This window comes from Lepisma saccharinum, chromosome 1 (genome assembly GCF_977018435.1).
Source record: "Lepisma saccharinum chromosome 1, izLepSacc3.1, whole genome shotgun sequence".
In the NCBI taxonomy this organism is placed as follows: Eukaryota; Metazoa; Arthropoda; class Insecta; order Zygentoma; family Lepismatidae; genus Lepisma; species Lepisma saccharinum.
The window spans coordinates 172,019,734-172,044,090 of record NC_139229.1 but is presented as its reverse complement, the minus strand read 5'-3'; the positions used below and the strand labels follow the sequence as shown (position 1 = coordinate 172,044,090).

Here is a 24,357-nt window from a genome sequence, read left to right as displayed (position 1 = left end):
GCTCGATTGGCAGTCTTTTCCATTTTTTACTATTTAGTTACCTGCAATACAACTCATTTGATGGACATGTGGTTTATGGTTAGTCATTATTAGGTTCAAAACTTTTCACTCACCTTAATCCTTAGATTGTTGGTGTCTTCAATCAAATGAAGCTATTGTAATTAATTGTTCTTCCTGGTGCTGCTGTTATTTGTCTTTCCTTGCAAAAACATAATACAGTGTAACCCCAATTTTATGTTCCTAGATTTTACATTTTCTTGCATTATGCATTCAATCTTCATGGTCCCAATAGAACAAAATGTTATATTTTTTTCTGGATTTTACACTTCTCTACATTTTATGTTTTTTTCATCTTGCCCCCCCCCCCCCTCCTTGCTCCCCAAACATATGAAATCAAAGTTTCACTATACTTCATGTTCGTGTAGGCCCCTGATTGTTTTCATGGTGCAGAGTCAACTCAAAAGTTGTGTTTTCCATCTGGAGTCAAATTTGTCAAAGACTTTAACTCCATAGAAGTATCTTTCTGCTTGTAGTAAGATTGATACATCGATATGAAAATTGTAGTCTTGTGTTTTACAATTTGCAACCTCTCCTTGGCCATTTTATTTCTGACTGGGCAGATGTCTAGCCTCTTGATCTTCTGTTCTGCTACAGTGCGTGAATACCACATTTTTCTGACACTACTATCTGATCTTTCCATCAACATGTTGAATTTCCCTTTGGCCTTTTCCCCCACTTCTGGGCGATTAGGACACCTAGTGGTAAAATTGGCCAAACATCAAGCAGACGCCATTGTAACTTCCATCACTTCCTTTGCTCTCCCAACCTGCATGTTTTCCTCTGTGATGATGGGAACAGAGTTTTTAATTGGTTTCATGCAGCATATTCTAATTTTCTGGCTACAAGGTGTGTCAGATTTTACCATGATTGTTCCGGCATGTTGTGTAAGTTTTTTAAAGTTCTTGTGCAGTTTATGTTCTCAATGGAAGCCTCTCTGACCTTCTTCATCTGTCCAGACCACTTCAACCATGTCCAATCTATTCTTTCTTACAGCTTCACTATCCCTGCACAGTCCTAAATCTTTGCATTCCTCATTCTCTCTTTTTCTTCTCATCTTCTATACTACCTAGTCTTACCATAAATACTGTCACAAAGTTTTAAGTAAATTGACACAAAATGCTGAGAGATATTGTAATATCCTAATAACATTACTGAAATGGATGCATGACAAATCAAAATCACAAAGCAATATTCATAATGACCGCCCTTAGCACGCACACATTCCGTAAGTCTTTGTGGCCACGCATCAATTGAATTACGCAACACATCGACTGGAAAATGAGAACTGCCTTCAGAAGAGACCGACCGCTTTAAACTTTCAATATTGGGATGTCTCTTCTTGCAAGCCATCTCCTGAAGCTTGGACCACAATTTGTAGTCCAAAGGGCATAGGTCCGGACTTGCAGAAGGCCAATCCGAAGTGGAAATTAAGTCTGGTACATTTGCCTCGAGCTACTGCTGTGTTCTTCGGGCCCCATATGTTGGGGCTGAATCCTGCTAGAAGCTCCAGTTCTGACCATGGAAGAGAGTGTTGTTGACATTCTTGACTAGTCTCTCAAGCACTGTCTGCTGGTACACTTTGGCTGATGTTTTTACCGCTTTTTCACAGAAATGGAGCGTGCCCTCATAGCAAATGTTCCAGACTTCATTTCCACTTCAGATTGGCCTTCTGCAAGTCCGGACCTATACCCTTTGGACTACAAATTGTGGTCCAAGCTTCAGGAGATGGCTTGCAAGAAGAGACATCCCAATATTGAAAGTTTAAAGCGGTCGGTCTCTTCTGAAGGCAGTTCTCATTTTCCAGTCGATGTGTTGCATAATTCAATTGATGCGTGGCCACAAAGACTTACGGAATGTGTGCGTGCTAAGGGCGGTCATTATGAATATTGATTTGTGATTTTGATTTGTCATGCATCCATTTCAGTAACGTTATTAGGATATTAAAATATCTCTCAGCATTTTGTGTCAATTTACTTAAAACTTTGTGACAGTATTTATGGTAAGACTAGGTATAGGGTTTGTCCGGAAAGAAATAAGACTGCTTCTAGAAAACCCAATTTTATTTACAATATTTCCGAACACACTTAATAATCTTCAGAATAGGACCCTTCCGCAGCGACACAGTGCTTCCAATGATCTTGCCATTGTTTGTATACCTGCTGAAACTCCTTTTGCGGGATGCTGTTCAAGTTGTGTGTCACGGCCCCTTGAATGTCATCTATGGTCGCAAATCGATGTCCTTTCAAGTCTCTTCAGCCTGGGGAAGAGAAAGAAGTTGCACGGAGAGAGATCCAGTACGGTGGTTGTGTGGCCTTTTGTGGTCAGAAACTCCGTAACAACGAATGTGGTGTGCGTTCTTGGATGCATTGTCATGATGCAGGATCCACGTCATTGCAATCTCAGGACAGACACGGACCAATTTTGCACACACTTTTCGTATATATGTAACTTCTCAGTCACAATCTTCCCCTGTTTCTTTCCCCACCATCGGTATCCCTTCCAAGTGTGTGTGCGTGCGATGCCAGAGCCAGTATTATTACTTTCTGGACAGACCCTGTATACTCCTTAAGAATCTCCATGCCTGCATCATACTTCTGTTTCTTCTTTTCATGGTCCAAATGCCTGCTTTATATATAATTATAGAAATTTACAGAGTGGGCGAAAATTCACAGTGAGGATGAAGTATTATGACAAGAATCCCTGTAAGGATAATGCCAGTGCAGCTCTCAATGGTCAAACTTCTCTCGGTATGCTGCTCGGTGCACAGCTGGATTTTGCCACCATACGTATTGGCCTATCCACCTTAGCATTTCATGAATGATCATTCTGAAGACATGGTTATTTCTTCTTTCAAATTCTCGACTGAGTGTATACAAATTCCACTAATCATTTTCTTTACAAGGGACGTTTGTGGGCCAGGTGGGAGGTCCATCTCATTCAATCCACACACCATTGTTTATAATGTACAAAAGAATTGGTCCACAGTATAGATTGTGTTATATGCTGTATTATCTTCATGTATTTCATAGGTATGTTTTTGTTCCATATCATTCTCCTTACACTGTAATAGAATCCACATCCCAGTTGTTCTCTTCTGTTTATTTTGTCTTCCACTCACACTTCCCAGATATTTGAAACTCTCCACCACTCTCAATCCTTTTCTTTGCAGCATTATTATTGGTATGTTTTCAACTCCATTCTCTGTTGTTATAAACAAATGTGTGTGATGAGTGAATCATTGTCTCCAGTCAGGTGCACAGCTTCTGGTTCCAGGAGTGAAGGTCAACGGTGTTCCACCAGTGAAGAACAGAAGTCGTTCTCCTGTGAAGAGAAAGTGCGAAAGTGCAGATGTGTCTATGCACAGTGTGTGCAGTCAAATGGGGAGGAAAGAGATGCGAGCATTTACTGTGTTTTCTAAGGAAGCAAGGCCAAAAAGTGAGTGATCAAAGCCATCTAAGTAAACTAGTTCTTAGTGCCTAAGAATGGTTGGAAATGTGAGATTATTGTCATCAGGAATGACTGATTTTTTTAAACGAAATTTCATTACAAACTTGAAGAATTGTAGCAAAATATCATCCAAAACAGATTAAGTATTAGGGTTGAGAAGATATTGCTATTGATGTATTGGTATCGGTATTAGAAAGTATTGGTTTGAATTAAATCACCAATACTAGCCCATACTTTTTCTGAGTTTGTGTGTCTCACAGTCTCCACAAAAATGATGTGCTACACGAGTCTAAATATCCTTGAAATATGCAAAATGCATATTTTTTTTTGCAACAACATTGTGGGGAGAAATGGATTTTGTGATTAAATGTTCATCTCATGTGAAATTATAAATATTTTAAAGCAAAATTCTGGTAGTTTGATATGGAATGGTTCCAATGAGAGAATTTGTTAAAATTTATCATATTTTAAACTATTTAAATATTTCAGTTTCAAAATATCGGTGGGATTTAGTAAGAGTATCAGCATTGGTATCAGGTGAAAGTGGTATCTGTTCAGCCCTACTAAATAGTCTGAATTATTTTGACACATTCTGTTCATAGAATCTTGTGATATAATACAAATAAGTATTATCACTTTATCCGCGAAACTGATTTTTGCTATTTAGCATCGCTTTTCTGCCACTTTTGGCTAATCATGATGATGAGCATGAGTGATAATATGATGAAATTGATGAAGGGACACTCAAAAAGAACACCCATGTCCAGACCGGAATTTGAACTGTGAACCTCTTGCATCATAGCACACTGTGCTAAGCACTCCACCAAGGAGGATGGTGCCAGGTTTTGGCAAAAGAGGGTCCTATTATTTTTCTATCTTTCTGCATTGATCCCTTACGATGTTCCAACACACAGTAATACAGTAATTTGTCACTTGGGTTCCATTCTGTGATTTGTGCTGGTACAAAGGACTAAAGAGTAGGTTAGAGAAGACATGAAACACTCACTTATTCCAATTTTTCACAGGGTAATGAATATTTTCACTTACCGTAATTTCGTAATAACTAAGGAAGAGTGTGTTGCACTGTTACACCTTGAATCTTGTAGATGTTAACACTGTCAAGTTGCAACTTAAAGCAAAACTAAAAACAACACAAACTTGCCAAGCAACACTACCAGAAGTTCTTAACTTAACTTCTTAACAATCACTTTCAAGGATAAGTGAATGTCTCAGTTCCATATTATAATATAGATCTGAACAAATATCACTATGTATTGCTATCCTGCTACTTCTTCATATTAGAAACGTCTCTTTTGTAAATAAACGCATGATATTTTTTCCACAGTATTGCAAGAGAATCCAGGAATCAGCTTCACTCGAGTGGGAACCCTTTTGGCTGCAAAATGGAGAACATTAGCAGAGGATGAAAAGGAAAGATATGAGAAACTGGCACAGGATATCGAAAAGCAGAAAGTTGAATCCAGGTAAAGTATTCCGTATATTGGCGTAACACTTTATATCTGCATTATCTAAAGTTGAACGTGGAGTCTTCATTGTAATGTTACCTCCAACTGGAAAATGGAAGGCACTTTTAGACTGAAGCTCACTGCTTGTGATGCTAATTTTTTAGAATTTCACGACTGACTGGTTTCATTATTCATTGCAGATTCACCAAACACCATTCTAATATATGATTGTACTGCCCTCGGTATCAAAACCGTGACACCAGCAAGCACAAGTTAACATATATGCATGTGTATATGCTGCATTTTTTTTTTACCCAGAATGGGGAGAAAATGGGATGCAGTTTATAATTGAAGTTACTAAAAGTCACATTTATTTAAAAAAAAAAATATTCATTAACACTTCATACCTTGTAAAACTATCAATATACCATTGAACCGATACCGACATCGATACTCTTCTTGACTCTCACTAACACTGACACTTGGAAATCATAACAATTAAAAGTTGTTCAAAATATTAATTGATATTAATACATAAGTATTCTGCAGTTATATGTATCAATGTACCAGAGCTTTGCAAAAATATTTAAAATATTATTGGAATATTGAAGTAGCTGTCATTTAATCACAAAATCCTTGTTTTCAAACAATAGTGGTGTGAAATAGATTAATAATTCAAATTATGCATAACTTCCAAGATAATTCGACTCCACGGAAGTGTTGTACGGCATTTTTGCAACCCCATGAAATACCCAAACTGTGGAAAAGCATTGGTGAATAAATTGCAATCAGTTCTTTCTGATAATGATACCACTGGTTTTGAGAATGTCTCCCTGATGGCGTAGTGCTGACATCATTGCCTTGTAATCAAGGGATCCTGGGTTTGATACCTAGTGGAGGTACATAGTGGTTTCGATTCCACTTCAAACTGTAGGTCCAGTCCTGATTAGCCATACTGTGCATAATGTGGACTTAAAACACAAACTCGTTCAATCAATCAGTCAACGACTGGGTTTGACCAATACCGGTACCTCACATACCAATACAATATATTATTTGGTGCAGGTCTCAATGTAATTTTTTTCTTCAAAATGCACAAATTGATAAAAAGTTGTGGTGAAATTCAAAATTTAGGAGTTGGTACTAAGTTGAACTGTGTTCTTTTTAACACATTCGGGTCTGGCCTCACAATACAGCATTGTTACCTCTGGTCTGCAGTTTTTCGTTGTTTTTAAAAAAATCATAGAATTTTTTTTTTAATTTGTTTTTATTTATAACATTTTTCTTAAATCTACAAAACTTCCTCTTTTCAATGAACAAAAATTTGTTAAATTTTATTTTCATTTTCAGACGTTTTTTAATATTTTTTTCATTAATGTTTTGTGAAGAAGAAAAAGTACAATATTGTAACAAATGTTAATATAGAGATATTTTAAGTTCGTAATCTGGAAATTTCAATAATTAACTACATAAACTATCAATACATCTTTTGAATCTTGCATAAGAATACTTCTTATGTGCACATAACAAAAAATAATTACAAATTACAAGTAATTATCTTTTGTATGAAAAAGTGGCTACAGGACAGGACCAGACGATGTATCAGTTGGTTCTGCGTCATCTGTAAAAATTAAACAAATAAATAAATAAACTAAATAAATAAAATAAATTTTCATTTTACATACACTATACAAAATAAAAAATGGAAAAACTAAAAATACATCAGTGCATGTAGGATAATCAAGCAAGAGGCAAGATGAATAGACCCAAAAAATTACCTCTTCTCACTTCATTAAAAAAATACTAGAGTTTGCAACACTGTTTATATTGTCGACAATAATTATTACGAATATAACCTACCTTCCAAATCTTCAAATTCATCTGCATCATCAAAATCGTCGCTAACTTCAAAATCTGAGGCAGAATCCTCTATGCAGTCTGGATCTAACGACGCCATTCTAAACAATGCACAGTACATTAACCCGACAACAAACAGTCACAGGTGCCAGATAAAAATAGCACATGAGTCACCTAGGGGTCGGAATTTCAACAGAGGGGCTTGAATGAACATGCACATGAGACGAAGTACAAGCATAGCCCGTCGTTCAATCGGCAAAGTGATTGCATACCGCAGGATGGGCTATGCCCGTCGTTCGTCCACATTGACTTTAAGTGCACTGCGGGCTATGCCCGTCGTGAGACCCCAATGTGTTAACACACAAGGCCTACTACGTTGAAAGGCCTACTACGTTGAACATCTCATATATGAGACAATGTTGATTATGTAGGGTTAGCCTGAAATAAAATAAAAAAATCTAAAAATATGACCACAGGTGCATATAACTTTAGTTACTTGTATTGACAGTATGTTCACATGAAAAATAAGTTTTGAAATCCTATTTCATGAACACCTATAGTACATAAATAAAAAAAAATCATTTGAAATACATCACTTAATTAGCATTTTTCCATTGCGTACATAATCACTACTTCTACATACTCCAGGTGTTTGCACATGTTCAGTACCAATTATGAAACCATGAATTGTGCCCCACTGATTATCACTGACCAACAATTTTTTTTTTCAGGTACAGAGAACAAACATGGTTGCCTTCATTAATTTAAACCTGCAGATTACAAAACTGTAAGCAGTTTTTCCCCATCACCCTCCAATGTTAAGTTATAGTAGTGATACAGAACGTTACTAATGACATCATTTAGCACAATATATTATACAAACCTAGAGTGAGCTCTTATATATAAAGCACACAATTGTAATTAAAACATGAAGCACAATGTGTGAGCTCCCACATATATAGCGTATAAATTCTTTAAAAAACCGTTAGAATATAACATTCACATTAAGAATGAATCACAGAATATTTAGTCTTTTAAGTGGTAGATGATGATGATGCAGGATGCAGTCTCTTTGAGGAATACTTTCTCCTGTGGGATATGGACCCTTCACACTGAAGAAACCAGCAATAATCACTTAACATTGATGGGTTCCATCTACCTTTGTAACAGTTTTCTATCCGCAGTATATCCTGATGGAATCTCTCCCCATGCTCGTCACTAACCGCTGCCAAATTTGGGAGAGAGAAGTCCAAATGAGAATGCAGAAAGTGTATTTTCAGGGACTTTCTGTATCCTAGGTTTTTCTAGTTTTCTAACAGAATGCCTATTAAAATGTCACTGTTTTCCATTCTTGCATTTCCTAGAAAAGCTGAACAACCTCCTTAAAAGAGCACCATGCTGCAAGCTCAAATTGATTTAACTTTTCTTCAAATGATGCATCATGCATTAATTTCCTAATCTGTGGCCCTATGAAAATACCTTCCTTCAACTTTGCATCACTTAACTCGGGGAAACACCTCATGTAGGTGTTTAAAACCATAACCATTTCTGCCAATTCCTTTAACCAGGTTCTTCAATAGACCAAGTTTTATGTGCAGAGGATCTATCAGTGGCGTATGTTTGACATTCCTTTGTCCTGGAATGAATTCCCCTCGTAGTCACCATTGTTTAACTGCATAATGCCTGTCTTGCATGGCTGCCCCAAAGACAAAGGAAACAGCAATGCTTTGTGAATCCACTCTGGAGACCGAGTAACAAACCAATAACTTAAAGATCTCCACATATACTCCAGTTGTGATATTTATAACGAATAGCATCAAGTACCTCGGACAAATTCACGTATGTTTCTTTCATAGCCACAGAGTAACCTACAGAAACAGATGGAAACTTGTTGCCGTTATGCAACAAGACAGCCTTAAGGCTCGTCTTCGACGCATCTATGAACAGGTGCCACTTTCCAGCATTGTACGCTATTCCCATTTGCGTCATTAAACCAAATGCGTCACTACAAGCACAAATGTTACCCACCACACCAAACGTTTTCATGAGATCTTGATTGCAGTGTCTGAAGTGTGTAATTTTGTTTTCTTCATGATGCAAATCCCATTCTTTAAGATGTGAAGCTAATAGTTCTGCCTGTTCTTTGGACAAATATAAATCATGAACTAGGTCATTCAACTCCACTTGTGTTACTAAATGTGGCCTTTCTTCTGAAAATTGTTCCCCGACACTTAATTCATGCTGCACTTCCTCAGAGTTGCTTGACATATCGTCGGTCTCATGAATGTCTTCCCATGTAGATGGGGCAATGGGTATGGGTAAAACTTCTCCATGAAACATGTCTAATTGCCGAAGGAATATTTGGGTACTCAATCCTATTCCTATTCTTGGAAGAAAAACTGGTAACATTAGTCAAACAAAAGTAGCAATCGTTCACGTGGTTTTTGGCTCACGCCAAATCTTTGGTATGCCAAATGGCAAGTGTTCATTTTTACCTATCAACCACTGCGTTAGTTTAGCATTACACCTGGAACACATAATGTGAGGTACCCAACCTTTAACTTGGTCTCCCAGTGGACATTGGAAATATAACTGTATGCCTTCTTCAGCAGTCTAGAAATAGGCCGTCTTTGTTTTTCGTAGTGAATTCACCACATACGTAACAAAAAGTATCTGGATTGTTCTTACACCCATGTTTTCTTCATAGTTAATGTTTCGTGCACCCGAACAAACTCGATCCACTCTCACTGAACCACATCCACTGTTTTGAACAAAAGAAAATTGCTGTTTGCAATGTTGCCGCATTCCGTTCCAGCTCTAAAATAAGGGATAGTTGAAAGTAGTACTGTGTTCACTCTAGCATGCGCCATTTGTATCGTGTAACACATAAAGTTTACTTTTTTTAAAAGAATTAAACGTTGAAATAAAAATAGGGGTGAGGGAAACAAGGCTTTCAAAAGGGTTTCAGTAAATCAACGTCAAATCATCCAACTGTACATGTGTAATACACTATATGAATAGCTTATTATAATATCATTTTCACACATAGCTTTTAATCCTGACATGATAGCCACTTTTTGCTTTCGCATTACCGTTAATATTGTGGTTTGTAGTATTGTTCAGCATACAGCTTGCCTGTACCAAAATCAGTGTTGACCAGTGAAATTATTTTGCTATATCGATTTTTTTCGGGGGAAAAAATGTTACCACTCTCAGAATTCGGGTTGTGCATTACATATGGATTTCTATGTATTTCATTACTTTTGTGCATGAATTTAACATAACTGCAAGCAGTTTGAAAATACTGAATAATTTTTTGTTCTTATATACAGTGAAACCCCATTCCTCCCAGATTTTACATTTTCCCCACATTATATTTTTTAGTCTTCATGGTTCCAATATAGCATAATATTATAAAATTGAACCAGGTTTTACATTTTCCCTCATTTGGAGTTTTTTCACCTTGGTTTCCTGAAAGACGAAGGTTCCACTGTAATTTGCTGACTGACTGTGTGACTAATTTCATAATAAATTGCACAAATTAGCTTTAGCAAATTTGAAAATTTTAATTTATTTTCCAGAATTAGCACTAAAATTGATGAGTCTTCTGTGTTTCCAAATATGCAAGGTAAAAAGCAGGCTGTTGTTGGCATAAGGTCAGTTCTGGATAAAATGGCAGCAGCTGTTAAGCCAGGTGGGAATGGCAAGGGTCCCAAATGGACAACTGTAGATGTCTCCCTATCATTGGAAAGTCTTGCAGAAAGAGTGTCTAGAATTGGATTGAGGTTAGTATTACATTCATGTGCATGCTCAAAATATCTGCTTTGATGGCTGTGTGTGTTGCGTGGTTCTTACTACCAAATGTTCCAGGTTCAAGTCCTGGCCAGGGCATAAATGCTGATAATTTTACTGCTCTATATTGTAATAATTGTTATGGATATTAACATATAATTTCCATTCTGTACTTTTTTTAAGTATGTCTAAAAATGCAGCTTCTTTTGCATTCCAAAAGCTTGGTAAATTTTATTTTGGTACTCGATCGGTACGTATTGGTCAAAATTTCATATCGGTCCATCCCTAATATTAAGATTATACATGTAATAAAAACTGCACTATCACTTTGTTTTAGACTTGATTTCCTCAAAATTTTAATAAAAACTCAACGTGTGTTAAGAGATATGTGATTCCACTAGAATATTGTTTGGAAAAAATGGTTCATAAGAATGAAAAATATGATTTGTAAGTGTGTCAATGATCTTGATAGCTTGCGAGGTCAGAAACTAAAGATTTTTTTTTTCTACAGACAGAATGATTTACCAAAGATTAGTTTGGTCGGCCAGCTAAAACCGAGTGGTATGTGGATCTACAAGCGGAAAGAGCAAGTTGGTTTGCTCAAGCATTTTGGTTTGCAAGAGGTTGTTGTGTTTCACAAACTTCTGGAGGAGCATACCATTCCACTGAAGATGCTGGAATTCAGTGTACCTGTGGATGAAAGGTAATATCGCTTTTCCTTGAATTTTTTACCTTTTATATAAAAATAACTGGTTACAACGCTTGTGAAAACTTTGATATTAAATTACTACTTCATTTTGTGCCATAAATACAGCGTGTCCCAAAATGATTATCAGTGTTTTATAGTTGCTTAATTTCCCTTATATGTGGGGTACAAGGACAAAGCTTACATGGGAGTAAACAACAACTCAACAAGTTTACATAGTGTACCTTATGAATGTTCAATGTGAGCACCTTTCGTGACACCTCACACATCCATCCTGTAGTCCAATATTTCTCAACATTTTCGTTCGACACACTTGGACATCCAGAACTCTTCCCTTTGCAGACACATCCAGTTGTTTGAAACTTATTAAATCATCGACGAATGTTGTTATCCGACGGAGGATCACTTTTGAATCGCCGCCGAAAAGCTCTCTGAACTGAAACAACAGAACCACACCTTGCAAATTCAATAACTCAAAAGGACTTCTGCACGGGAGACACCATCTTGTAATACACCTACGCCGCTGTGACCGATGGAAAACAAATGATAAGCACTCAGGGTAGCACATTCACCGTATTCTGTTGCAATATACTAACTACTTGAAACTCTAGCAATCATTTTGGGACATGCTGTGTATACATTCACATTATTTTTACAACTAATGTAAATGCATTAATCTTCAGTTCAGTGGTACGCCCCCCCCTTTTTTTTTTTTTGCTTTATATACAGAGTTTTCAACAGTCTGAATACATTTACTACATAAAATTGGGTTTTCTACATATATTATTAGTGATTAAGTTATTACATCAATAAACCTTTTTCGAAGAACAGTTGGCCTCCCCGATGGCACAGTGGTAGTATCATCCTCACCTTGTAATCAAGGGGTCTTGGGTTCGATACCCGGTGGAGGCACATAGTGGTTTGTATCCCACTTTAAACTGTAGGTCCAGTTCTGATTAGCCTTAGTGTGCATAATGTGGACTTAAAACACCAAATCAATCCAATCCAATCGAATAACAGTTACATTTGACAGGTTCAAATTAAAACATTAAAAAACTTAATATTTCACAGTTTATTAAAACTTTTCCCTTTGTGCTTGTAAGTGGGACCTAAGACTATTAGAAGGGAAGGGGCTAGGATCAAACACACCTTCTTCCGTGACTGGCATGTGTGTGACATCATGTGTTGGATATTAACCAGTTGAGCTTGTACCCCATGTGTACAGCCACATATTTATGGTGAATTAAAGATCAATATTTCGGTACAAAAACTGGGCATATTTCGGGAATGAATGTGATATATAAAATGGCATTTTGGTGTTGAAATGGTGAATAAAACCTAAATTTGATTTAAAAACAATACTTATTACACAAAATTAACATTTCACTTCTAACTGCACATTTATATAGTTATCAGAGTATTAAGTTTATTCCTGTGTAAAGGAGTTCATTTTTGCTTCACAATTAATCAATTTTCCATGATTTGCATAACTCACAGGATAATTCAGACCTCTGAAGGTGTCCTGTCGGTAAATAAACCCTAAACTTCATGTTTAAAAGTTTATTTCACATTTTGCAATTGATTTCGCGTCATTTCGTGACAAAACATGGTAGCTAAATGCACTTGTCACCTTTCAATAACATGAAAAATTAACATAGTGTGTTACTTCACATTTTGTGTTTTCGTCAAAAATGAAATATGCATGCCCCTACCCATATGGAAAGAAATGTGTTTACTGTTTTGAAAAGCTGATCTATTTTGTTTACTCTTTTGAAAGGCTTATCTTTTTGTTCTTAAGCTTTAAAAGGCTCGTTTTGTCTTGTATATCCAACTAGTGTGGTTGTGAAGTTTTGCAGTTAATGTTCTATTTGTATTGCCTTCAGAGTGTAGTGTTGGAACATGTAAAAATAATGGAAGAAACTGTAAGAATATTAGTTTTCATAAATTACCAAAAGTTTCTGTTGTTTGTGGTTTGTGGATGTAAATGAAGATATTCGTTCAAATGTGAAAACAGTAGGATTTGTTTAGAATATTTTTTTGAACAAGATTATGAAAGAGATCTGCAACATGAACATGAATTGTTTTAGTAAAAATACTAAAAACTGGCATTTTACCTTCATGGAATCTATGTTGTGTCATCTCCTCCAGAAAGTCTACCCAGGATGACCAACAGGATGCAAGGGATACAAAGGAAGCAAGCATTTGAATCAGTTGGTAAACAATATACTCTATGTGATCAGAAGTATCCGGACACCCACCTGAAAATACAGTACAAGTTTGGGCAACCCTCCATCGGGAACACTGGCAGTCAATACAGTGTTTGCCCACCCTTAGCCTTGATGACAGCGTTCACTCTCATAGGCATACTTTCAATCAGGTGCCGGAAGGTTTCCTGAGGAATGGCAGCCCATTCCTCACAGAGTGCCAAAATGAGAAGAGGTATTGATGTGGATCGGTGTGATCTAGCACGAAGTCAGCATTCCAAAACATCCCAGGGATGTTCTATGGGTTTCAACTCAGGACTCTGCACAGGCCAGTCCATTAGTGAGACGTTGTTGTCGTCAAACCACTCCCCCACAAGCCCTGCAGTATGGACGGGTGCTCTATCGTGTTGAAAGACACAATGGTCATCCCCGAACTGGTCTTCGATGGTAGGCAGCATGAAAGCTGTTAAAATGTCAATGTAAGCTTGTGTGTAAAGCAACAAGGGGGCCAAGCCCCCTCCAGGAGAAACATGACCACACTGTAACCCTGCCACCTCCGAATTTCACTGTCGGCACTATACAGGCTGTTAGATGTCGTTTGCCAGGCATTCGCCACATCCACACCCTACCATCGGATTGCCACATTGTGTACTGTGATTCATCACTCCACACAACGGTTTTCCACTGTCCTATGGTCCAGTTTCGACGCTCCTTCCACCACACGAGTCGGCATTTGGCATTTGTCAGTGTGATGTTAGACTTACGGGCAGCTGCTCGGCCATGGAAACAAAGTTGCCGCACCTTGCGACAAACAGTAATGTTGCTTGGAGTAGATCCTGATGCATTTCGGAATTCCTGTGTGATGGTGGTGATGGATGATTGACGATAATGCTGTACGACCCTCTTGAACACTCGATGGTCTCTGGAGGTCAACATGGGAGGTTGACCTGCACGCTTTTGGGTTGTACACATCCCTTCACTATAACATTGGAAACAGTGGACAGAGGGATGTTTAGGAGGGTGGAAATCACACACACAGACTTCCTACACAAGTGGCACCCAACCAACTGACCACATTGAAAGTCTGCGAGTTCCTCAGACCATCCCATACTGCTGTCTCACACTGTCTGCAGACTACTGAGTTCGCTGACTATGTGTTCCATGTGGTAGATGGCAGTACTGGGTCACCCTCTATGATAAACACACGTTTCACATAGAGTACATCTGAAGAAGTGACAGACGGAGGAGCCCTGTCATTGTGAAGTTCCAATCAACTTTGTATAGGAGGAAAATGTACAATCACGAGCACAAGTACAATGCTTGGAGGAGAAATTAAAAGAGCAGAGGTCAGGAAACTTAACACTTATAGTTCAACTTTCGACTTTGTGGAAAACCCATAATCCCACCAGACAATGAAAGATCATATTCAACCAAGTATGAGGAATCTTACATAAGTGCTTCTCACCAGGCCAGATCAATTGTTTGCTGAATCAAGAACCCAGTGCAATCAAGAAAGCATGGCAATTGTTTTGTTGCTCTTGAGTTTATATAAGGAAAAGAACCTTTTTCTTCAAGAAAAACTGCACCACCATCCTCCCCAGTGTAAGCACACTTTGCTGGTGGTTTCAATCGATCAGGACTTTTGACACAAGTTCTCCAAATATTAAAAGCGAAAGTGGAGTCTTTGAATGTCAAAGAGAGGCTTTGTGTAGTTGTGTTTGATGAAATGAACATTTACGTAAAGTATGCTATGATTAGAGACCGGATGTTTAGGCACTAAAAACATATAAAATAGGCAGGCAAATAAGCACTTATAATTTTCAAAATAGGCAGTAAAATATGCATTAAAATACAAATAGGCAATAAAAAGGCAATGAAATTTAACTCAAAATAATGAAGATTGACATACAAAAAGAAATAGGTGTTTAAAAAATATAGAAACATACCTGTACATTCTTTATAGTTGCTTAAACTAAACCAGGAGCTCATTATTAGAGACAGCAGTCCAATATTGTACTTAATAAATAACTGCAAACAGGAGTCACGTTAGCCCAAAATTTTCCATTGTATAATGGCTACACACAATATTCTGACAAAATAAATTGTTGGCTACTTCCAACCAGTACACAAATTATTTAAATATACATTTTATCACTGCACACAGGGTTATTTCAGTTAAAAAATTTACACTATATACCTAGATATTCCACACAGCAGTTCGAACTAAGAAACTGTTTAAATGCATTTCAAGTTTGTACTGTACAGCTTGCCAGTCTCTGAATAAGAAGCACTAATTGTGGTTGCACATCACAACAAGGTATTTCTTCAAGTGATCAACCGACAAGTTATGTCTGCGAATGGACAACACATTTTTTAGAATTGAAAAAGATATTTCAACCTCCACAGATGTTACAGATGCATACTTAAAGCATGCGAGAATATGTGGATCTAACTCAGTTTGTATATTTTCACCTTTCAGAACCTGTTGAATTGCCCTTAATTTGTCCAAGTCCTTATTCGCTGCAATAACTCGCTAACTGTTATTTTTAAATTTCTTGGAAGCATCGGAAACTAATCCTGGAAACAGGAAATTGTATGCACCGAGTTCAGTCATGTCCCAATTTTAAAGAAAATGCCTAATAGGCAATATTTGGCATTTATGAAATAATATAGGCAATATCGTATGAAATAGGCAAAATAGTCAAAATTAAATTGCCTTTAAATGAAGCTAATCCCTCCCCCCTGGCCTTCGCAACATTCGTTTTCATCAAATCTATAACAGGAAAGAATAGGCATTTTGCCTAACATCCGGTCTCTAGCTATGATAAACAAACTGTTAACATTTATGACCTATGTGGTCAGGTGTTAGTTGTAATGGCAGGAGGGCTTGTGGGAAATTGGAAGCAGCCCATCTACTATAATTTTGATGTTCGGCGTAAGAAGTCTTCATTTGTTAATCTTGTGCAGCACTTGGAAAGAATTAATTGTGGTTGCTTCAGTGTGTGATCTCTGGTTAAAATAGAAGATTGTGGAACAATATTTACAATACTTATTGTGGCAGACATTCCTCACATGATTAATTTGTTAAGAAATATTTTTTTTTGAAGGGAGTTGTGTGCTGGGAATAGGATACACTGTCACAAAAGAGCTATTGGTAAAACTTGTCAAGATTGATACCGATGAAATGCCATAAGTTTTGTGAAAGTTTTTTAAATGTAAGCAGAACAAACAACAAACATCACTGAACTTTTTTCTGAATGTGTATCGAAAGCTGTGCATTTTACATTTTCACAATAAAATGATATAGCAAATTTTTCCCTGGTTATAGCCAATTTTTTGGTGTTTTAAATTCTTGTCTGCTCTTCAGTTTAAAAAAAGCCATTGAGAAACTGTTTTGGGAATCGCTTAAGGGAACAGACACAGGCTCTTCAACAGATGCTGCAGCCTGTATTAAAGGTGAGAAAAATTAATGCAAACCACTGGCTCCCATTTTGGGAAGGTATCGTCATATCAGTAGCATCATTTTTCAGCTTATTTGACCATATGAAAAATATGTATGACGTGCGATAGATATTGACAAGCAATTTTTCCCCACATATGTTCCACGGGAAGGCAGTATGACCATCCAACTGTGCTAGAAATGAAGCACAGGATGAGGAAATTGCTATTCAGGCAAACCAAGATGACAATGTTTCTGATGTTTTCATTTCATCTGAGCTCTCCATTGGGTTACTGCAAAATACTCAATGCCTGAACAATATGGAAGACAGTGAATATATCCAGGAAGAATCTGAAGAATTACAAATCTTTGCATGTTGAAGGGAACAATGATAAGTGTTTGGAAAAATGCCAGAGAAAGGTTTGCATTATATATAAAAAAAGGTAAAGTGCTCCCCTGTGCTTAGCACCACACCATGAAGGCGTATAGGGGGTGTGGGGGTAACGCCCCACACTTTCTTGATCTGGTCGTGAGTGGGGGTGATGTGATCAGCATCATGCCCCTGACTGCCTTTACCCCCCAGGGTTTCCTCCAGGTACCCATGTCATCATCATTCACCGCTGGGTGGGCACTGGGGCCGCTTCCAACATTAGAAAATTTCCTGGATTTGAACCGGCCGGGGATCAAACCTGGGACCTTTAGCATGGTAGTCAGACACGTTACCAACTCAGCCACCGTGGCCATTATATGGCAGGATATATAGCATTCAAAGAAAATAGAAATTTCCCAGAATTAGCCCCGAAGACAAAAGCAGATACTTCATCTGGGCAGAAACATAACTAACTGTCTTTTATATCTAGAGGAGGACTCATAATTCACTGATTATTTTTTTGCTGATGTAAGATAATGAACCTCTGCTTTCTTCAATTGTATGACCTTAAAGTTTTTGTTGAAAGCCAAAAGTTGTTAAAAATGTTAATGATATAATATACACAGAACTTCCTCACATACCTCCTAGTGTCATTCAAAGATTCAATATGGTAATCTGAATGCGGAAAGTTAATGAAGAAATGAATATCAATAGTTGAAGCGAAGTTACTAAATTGAAGAAGTTCAAGTGAAAAATGCTCCTCCCTCATCCCCGAAAGAGATGACTTCACAAGTATAGCAATAGGCAAGTCATTATTATGATTATTATTTACACATTCAACATATCCATATTGGGGTGTAAGGGGTGCTCCTTCCATGTAGTGCACCCAATAGTCAACCTCACTTCGACGTTAGTACACCCTGGACTGCAGACTAACGAGGCTCTGGCGACTGGCCCCATGGCCAGTATAATTTTGTTTGTGTTGTCCTGTGTTTTGTTTTTATTCGTGCTGTGTGCTCCTTTACAGCCTCAGCTTTTAATGAAAGTCAGAAGATTTTAATATTTTATGATTTTAGTTATGCAACGTTAGAGTTGTTATGTGTAACAATAAGGGGCTGGACGGGTGCAAAATAGCCTTAGTGCTGACACACCCAAAATTTTAAATTCAAATTCAAACATATCCATATTTTTTTCTGCCATTATTTATTTAACAAAATGTATGATTAGTCATATTAACTTTATTTCTGAATAAGAAATGATTTTTACATGTAACTTTAGGTTTCACACAGAAATGTGCGGACCTATAAACTACCAATATATAATGTAATTGGGATGACATATATTCTCTTGGTAAGTAAATCTGTATAAACAGTCCCAACTAGCTCCTAGGTTATGATGAACACTTTTTTAAAAAATATAATTCCTGTGTTGATTTCGCAGCGAGACTGTGGCACGGAGCAATATCAGGGTGGCGACAGACCTGGAAAACCGGGAAAAGTCAGGGAATTTGAGGTGTCAAAAAAAGTCAGGGAAATGTCAGGGAATTTCGTCTTCATTGATTTTTTTTTTTTTTTTTTTTTTTTTTATTTAAAGATATCGTTATGGACTCTGCACAGGAACAGGAAATCTCGTTCGCAAGTTTCGGCCTCAACTTTTAGGCCCCTTTTATGCGCAACACAACCACGGCACCATAAACCAGTGATGGCAGGAGGAGAGAGAGAGAGAGAGAGAGATAGAGAAAAAAAAAATATCTCGTTCTGGCTTCTCGGTGGGAATTTTAAATTCGAACACTCTTTGGAGGAAAATTGTTATAACTCGGCCACTATGGGAGCAATCTACTTCGGATAACTTTTGTTTTGCAGCTAAAACATCAGCGCATGCAACCGTGTACAATTCAGAACGCCGGACCGAGGAAGGGGCTTGGGGGCACGACCCCCGAATTTCAATAGAAAAAAAACGTAAAAATCTGTAGTTTACCCCTTCTTGCCTCGCTATTTTGGGGAGAGGTCGCGAACTAGTATTCTTTTCAAAGAATGGACATTTCTCAAGAGAATGAAACATATTTCATGTTCTTGTGTGCCATACAAGTTGAATAATAAGTCAAAATGTAATTATTTTTTTTTTACGAAAAATAGGTAATTTGCATTTTTGGAGGAAAATTGTTATAACTCTGGCACCATGGGAGCAATCTACTTTGGATAAGTTTTGTTTTTCAGATCAAACATCAGAGCATGCAACCGTGCACAATTCAGAACGCCGGACCGAGGAAGGGCGCATGGGGGCATGTCTTTCGAATTTCAATGAAAAAAAATAAAATCTGGAATTTGCCCCCTCTTCTCCCACTATTTTAGGGATAAGGCGCAAATTTTAGTATTCCTTTCAAAGAATGGACATTTCTCAAGAGAATTAAACATATTTTATGTTCTTGGTTGCCATACAAGTATAATAATAAGCCAAAATGTGATTTTTTTTTTACAAAAAATAGGTAATTTGCATTTTTGGAGGAAAATTCTTATAACTTGGCCACTATGTGAGCAATCTACTTCGTATAAGTTTTGTTTTTCAGCTAAAACATCAGAGCATGCAAACATGTACAATTCAGAACGCCGAACCGAGGAAGGGTTTGGAGGGCGCGACCACCGAATTTCAATTTTTTTAAAAAAAAAAACAACATAAAAATCTGGAGTTTGCCCCTCTTCTCCCGCTATTTTGGGAAAGAAGGCGCAAACCTTGGTATTCTCTTCAAGGAATGGACGTTTCCAAAGAGATTGATTGAAACATGTTTCATGTTCCTGGGTGCCATACAAGTTGAATAATGAGCCAAAATGTGAAACTCTGTTCGAAAATGTGGCATTGATATGTTGCGGAGAGGGGGAGAGGTTGGTCATCAATATGAATTTCCCAGGCTTGCTCCAGACCTGTGTCAGAGTTTCCACCCAATCATAAGAGTATGAAGGTCCAAAATGCACATTAATTTCGTAATCAGTACCATGATACCATATGGTATCATCGGGGCAGTACGACCTTACTCTGATGATACCATATGGTATCATCGGGGGAGTAAAGGTTTAGTTTAGCCTCTAAATATTACGTGGAAAATGCATTGAATTATCATTTTTTCTTGTCCGTATGGGAGTAGTAAAGGGACTTGTAAACAGATGGAGGGGATAAGAGCGGGTGGCGCTGTCCGATGGTTGTCGGTCGTCGTAGTAAGGCATTTTGTTTAGCACACTGAAGGAACATGGGAAAAAATAGGTTCTATTGATACATACTATTTTTGTCGAATATCGCCACCCGACAAAGTATCTCACTACAACATGCAACAGAAATTGCATGGACTGCAACATCCAACAAAAATCGCATGCATAAACAAGAAGAACTTTAGACTGCAAATATGCTGCTGGAATTTTATTACTCTTCTGGCTCACTTCACCTTATTTAATGTAGCAGTGCTTACGAAGGTTTTCTTTCATCATCCTGACGTATTACTGGTTTCGCACAAGTTAACATACGTTTACAATGGCATTGCACTATTATTAGATATCAAAAAGAATCCAACAAACGGGATATATATTGAATAGTATCACGAAAAAGTAAAAACATAAATTCAGCATTGGTGAACATTATAAAAATTGGCAAGTGCATGCTCCCAACCTCAAATTTACTGCAACACTAGTATTGCAATGAAATTAACGCCACTCTCTGTCCTGTCTGTTTGAACTCGTGAGAGATGGTCATTAATCTCTCACTGAGTAAGGTTAATGTCCAATATTATGAAATAAAATACTAATAATAAAAACGTCAATATTTTAATATCATATTTACTAGAATCATTCAATCATAAAAGCAAATCACTTTCTTCAAGAATTGACTTTTTTCTGCCAGCCCTGCTAAATTTTCACTTTCCATCTACTGATTTATACGAGGGGTGGCCAGAAAGTAATTTCCGATTAGTAGGGACATTGATTTCTCGCAAACGCCAAAACCGTGAAAAATGGTAATTGCTGCGAAGTTATGTTTAGGAATGTGCAGTGATGTTTGGACACATTTTTGGCCTTTCGAAATAGCGAAATAATGCGAATTTGGCATAAAATGCGAATTGTTGGCGTTTTTAGCGATTTTTTTTAAAGAATTGTCGTAAAACAACGAAACATTCTTGTCTTTTCTAGGCCATGTTTGTGTTCATAGAACATGCAAGTTTTCCAACATTTTACTCAAGAGTAAACTATAGTTATACGTACATGAAATAATTCCAACAGCCGCATTAAATCATGTATTTCCAACGATTTTTTTCAACTTCTATCGAAACCATTTGCATCACAGAGCAAAGTGGCAGGGTTCTAGCAAGAGATCGAGTGCGTATCTACAGTCACATGGGAGCCACATCTTCGTATTTGTCGCACGAGATATGTTTTGAATTACCAACCTAAGTGCGCACCATCGGCATTTGTCGAGCGAGTAATAATGGAGCTCAGTCGTTAGGGCATCTGACTACTATGCGAGAGAACCCAGGTCGATACCCTGTAGGGGAGAACCGGGATGTTTTCCACCTATTCAAACTGCTCCAGCACCCACCCAGCATCATATGAAGCTGGTACTTTGAGGGATAAAGGTAGCCAGGAGCATGGTGCTGATCACATCACCCCCACCTTCAGCCGTGATCAAGAAAGTGTGGGGCCCTAACTCCACACCCCTATACACCTTCATGGAAAAGTGCAGGGGAGCACTTTACTTTTACTTCCTCAAAAATCTGTTTCAACATATCAAACTGTCTCGAAAATACGTAGACCATGTGATCTACAATTTAACATAATAGTTTAAAAGCACAATGGAGTATTAAGTTTCGGTATATCTGGCAGATAAATGTTCGAAAACAAAAACGCGAATTTTGGGAAACGTAACACTAACAAGTGAAAAAAAAAGATAATGCCAATTTTTGGTGCCATAATACAGTGTGTCCGAAAAGTCACGCAACCCGGTGTTTACAACTGTATAACGGAATAGCGAAACGGAATGAGAAGAAACGCTTTCTGCCAAGAGAATGCCCTGTATATTGGGAAAATTTAGAGAGACAAACATATGTAAGAACATGCATGTTTTAATAACAAATAAGCAAAGTGTTGCCAAAGGCGGAAAAAAAATATTTGCAAATCGTGTATATTGATGCACAGAACTCACTGAGGTAAATTATTGCAACATTTCACAATACCAACGAACAATTTGGATGGCCATCTAATGAATTTGACAGAAAAAGAAGTTTGACGAAGTTTCAAAAACATTGCAGAAGGGAAAAAATGGGCTGTTCCAAAAATCGATGTTTTCACAATATTACGAGGGACACTGGCAACACTGTTGGTGTCACGTGTCACTAACAGTCGTGTTTCACCTCAGCCTATCACACTAAGGCACTTTTAACGACAAAGGAGAAAGTTGGTTATTCTCGAACATATGCAATAAATTACATACACCTTGCAACCCTGAAATGTGGGTATCGCTACAAATTAAAGCAAATGTTTGAAGTGTCCATCATTTTCTTGGATACATAAGTTGGTTCGCTTGATCATGTTCTCAGATACCTTCCTGAGGGTTGCAGCACCGATATTATTAATTTCCTGTGTAATGTTTCGTTTCAGCTCCTCCAATGTTCTGGGTCTGTTTGGTATACTTTCCCCTTTAAGTAACCCCACAGAAAAAAATCTCCAGATGTTAAATCGGGCGAGCGACTGGGCCTTAAATCCTTGGATATTAGAGGATCACCAAAAAATTATCTCAGCATACGAAGAGATTCATTAGATGTATGGCAAGTTGCTCCATCTTGTTGTAGCCAAACATCACGTTCGTCTTTTTCCAGGAGAGCAACGAATTGCATTATGAGATCCCCGTACACAGCAGAATCCACTGTTGTCTCAAAGAATAACGGTCCTACCATACGACGTCGCGATATTCCACACCATACACCGATTTTCGGAGAGTGCAAGGGTAGTTCATGCAACTGATGCGGGTTTTCTGTCGACCAATGCCTGGAATTTTGGCTGTTGACATACCTATCCAATTGAAACCACATTTCAGGGTTGCAAGGTGTATGTAATTTATTGCATATGTTCGAGAATAACCAACTTTCTCCTTTGTCGTTAAAAGTGCCTTAGTGTGATAGGCTGAGGTGAAACACATCTGTTAGTGACACGTGACACCAACAGTGTTGCCAGTGTCCCTCGTAATATTGTGAAAACATCGATTTTTGGAACAGCCCATTTATTCCCTTCTGCAATGTTTTTGAAACTTCGTCAAACATCTTTTTCTGTCAAATTCATTAGATGGCCATCCAAATTGTTCGTTGGTATTGTGAAATGTTGCAATAATTTACCTCAGTGAGTTCTGTGCATCAATATACACGATTTGCAAATATTTTTTTTCCGCCTTTGGCAACACTTTGCTTATTTGTTATTAAAACACGCATGTTCTTACATATGTTTGTCTCTCTAAATTTTCCCAATATACAGGGCATTCTCTTGGCAGAAAGCGTTTCTACTCATTCCGTTTCGCTATTCCGTTATACGGTCGTAAACACCGGGTTGCGTGACTTTTCGGACACTGTATATCGGTATCTGTCATGTAAGATTGATTGATTTTAATTTTTTGGGTGCATCGCCACTTATGGTCATTATGCACCCTTCAGTATATACGGGGAAAATTCCATTATCTAAAATTCTTACCTTAAAATTAAAAAAGGGGTATGGAAAATAACTTTCCCAAAATAACTTTCAAGATATCAAACTCTCACGAAGAGACGTAAGCCATGTGACTTACAATTTGAAACAGAAGTTTTAAAACACCATGAAGGTATAATTTCAGATATTTGCCAGACAATGCGCTAAAATGAAAATTTGAATTTTGTGAATAATAACACCATATAGTAAAAAGTAAAAAAATAAGAAAATACACCAATTTGAAAAAAAATAACAAAATATCAAAGAGTCTGCCGATTAGGTATAAATGAAACAAGAATATCAGTTGTA

At 37.5% G+C, this 24,357-nt stretch overlaps 1 protein-coding gene across 5 annotated transcripts in view; it reads left to right on the top strand.

Annotated features, from left to right (window-relative positions):
- The window catches only part of LOC146003976 (PMS1 protein homolog 1-like), a 69,064-nt gene that overhangs the window by 32,956 nt on the left and 11,751 nt on the right, over window positions 1-24,357 (top strand). For all 5 annotated transcript variants that reach the window (XM_083142544.1, XM_083142520.1, XM_083142528.1 and 2 more), the window contains exons 9-12: window positions 3,309-3,495; window positions 4,853-4,991; window positions 10,412-10,615; window positions 11,134-11,325. In XM_083142544.1, the coding sequence (XP_082998670.1) occupies window positions 3,309-3,495; window positions 4,853-4,991; window positions 10,412-10,615; window positions 11,134-11,325 (722 nt within the window). The remainder of the gene's footprint in view (window positions 1-3,308; window positions 3,496-4,852; window positions 4,992-10,411; window positions 10,616-11,133; window positions 11,326-24,357) is intronic.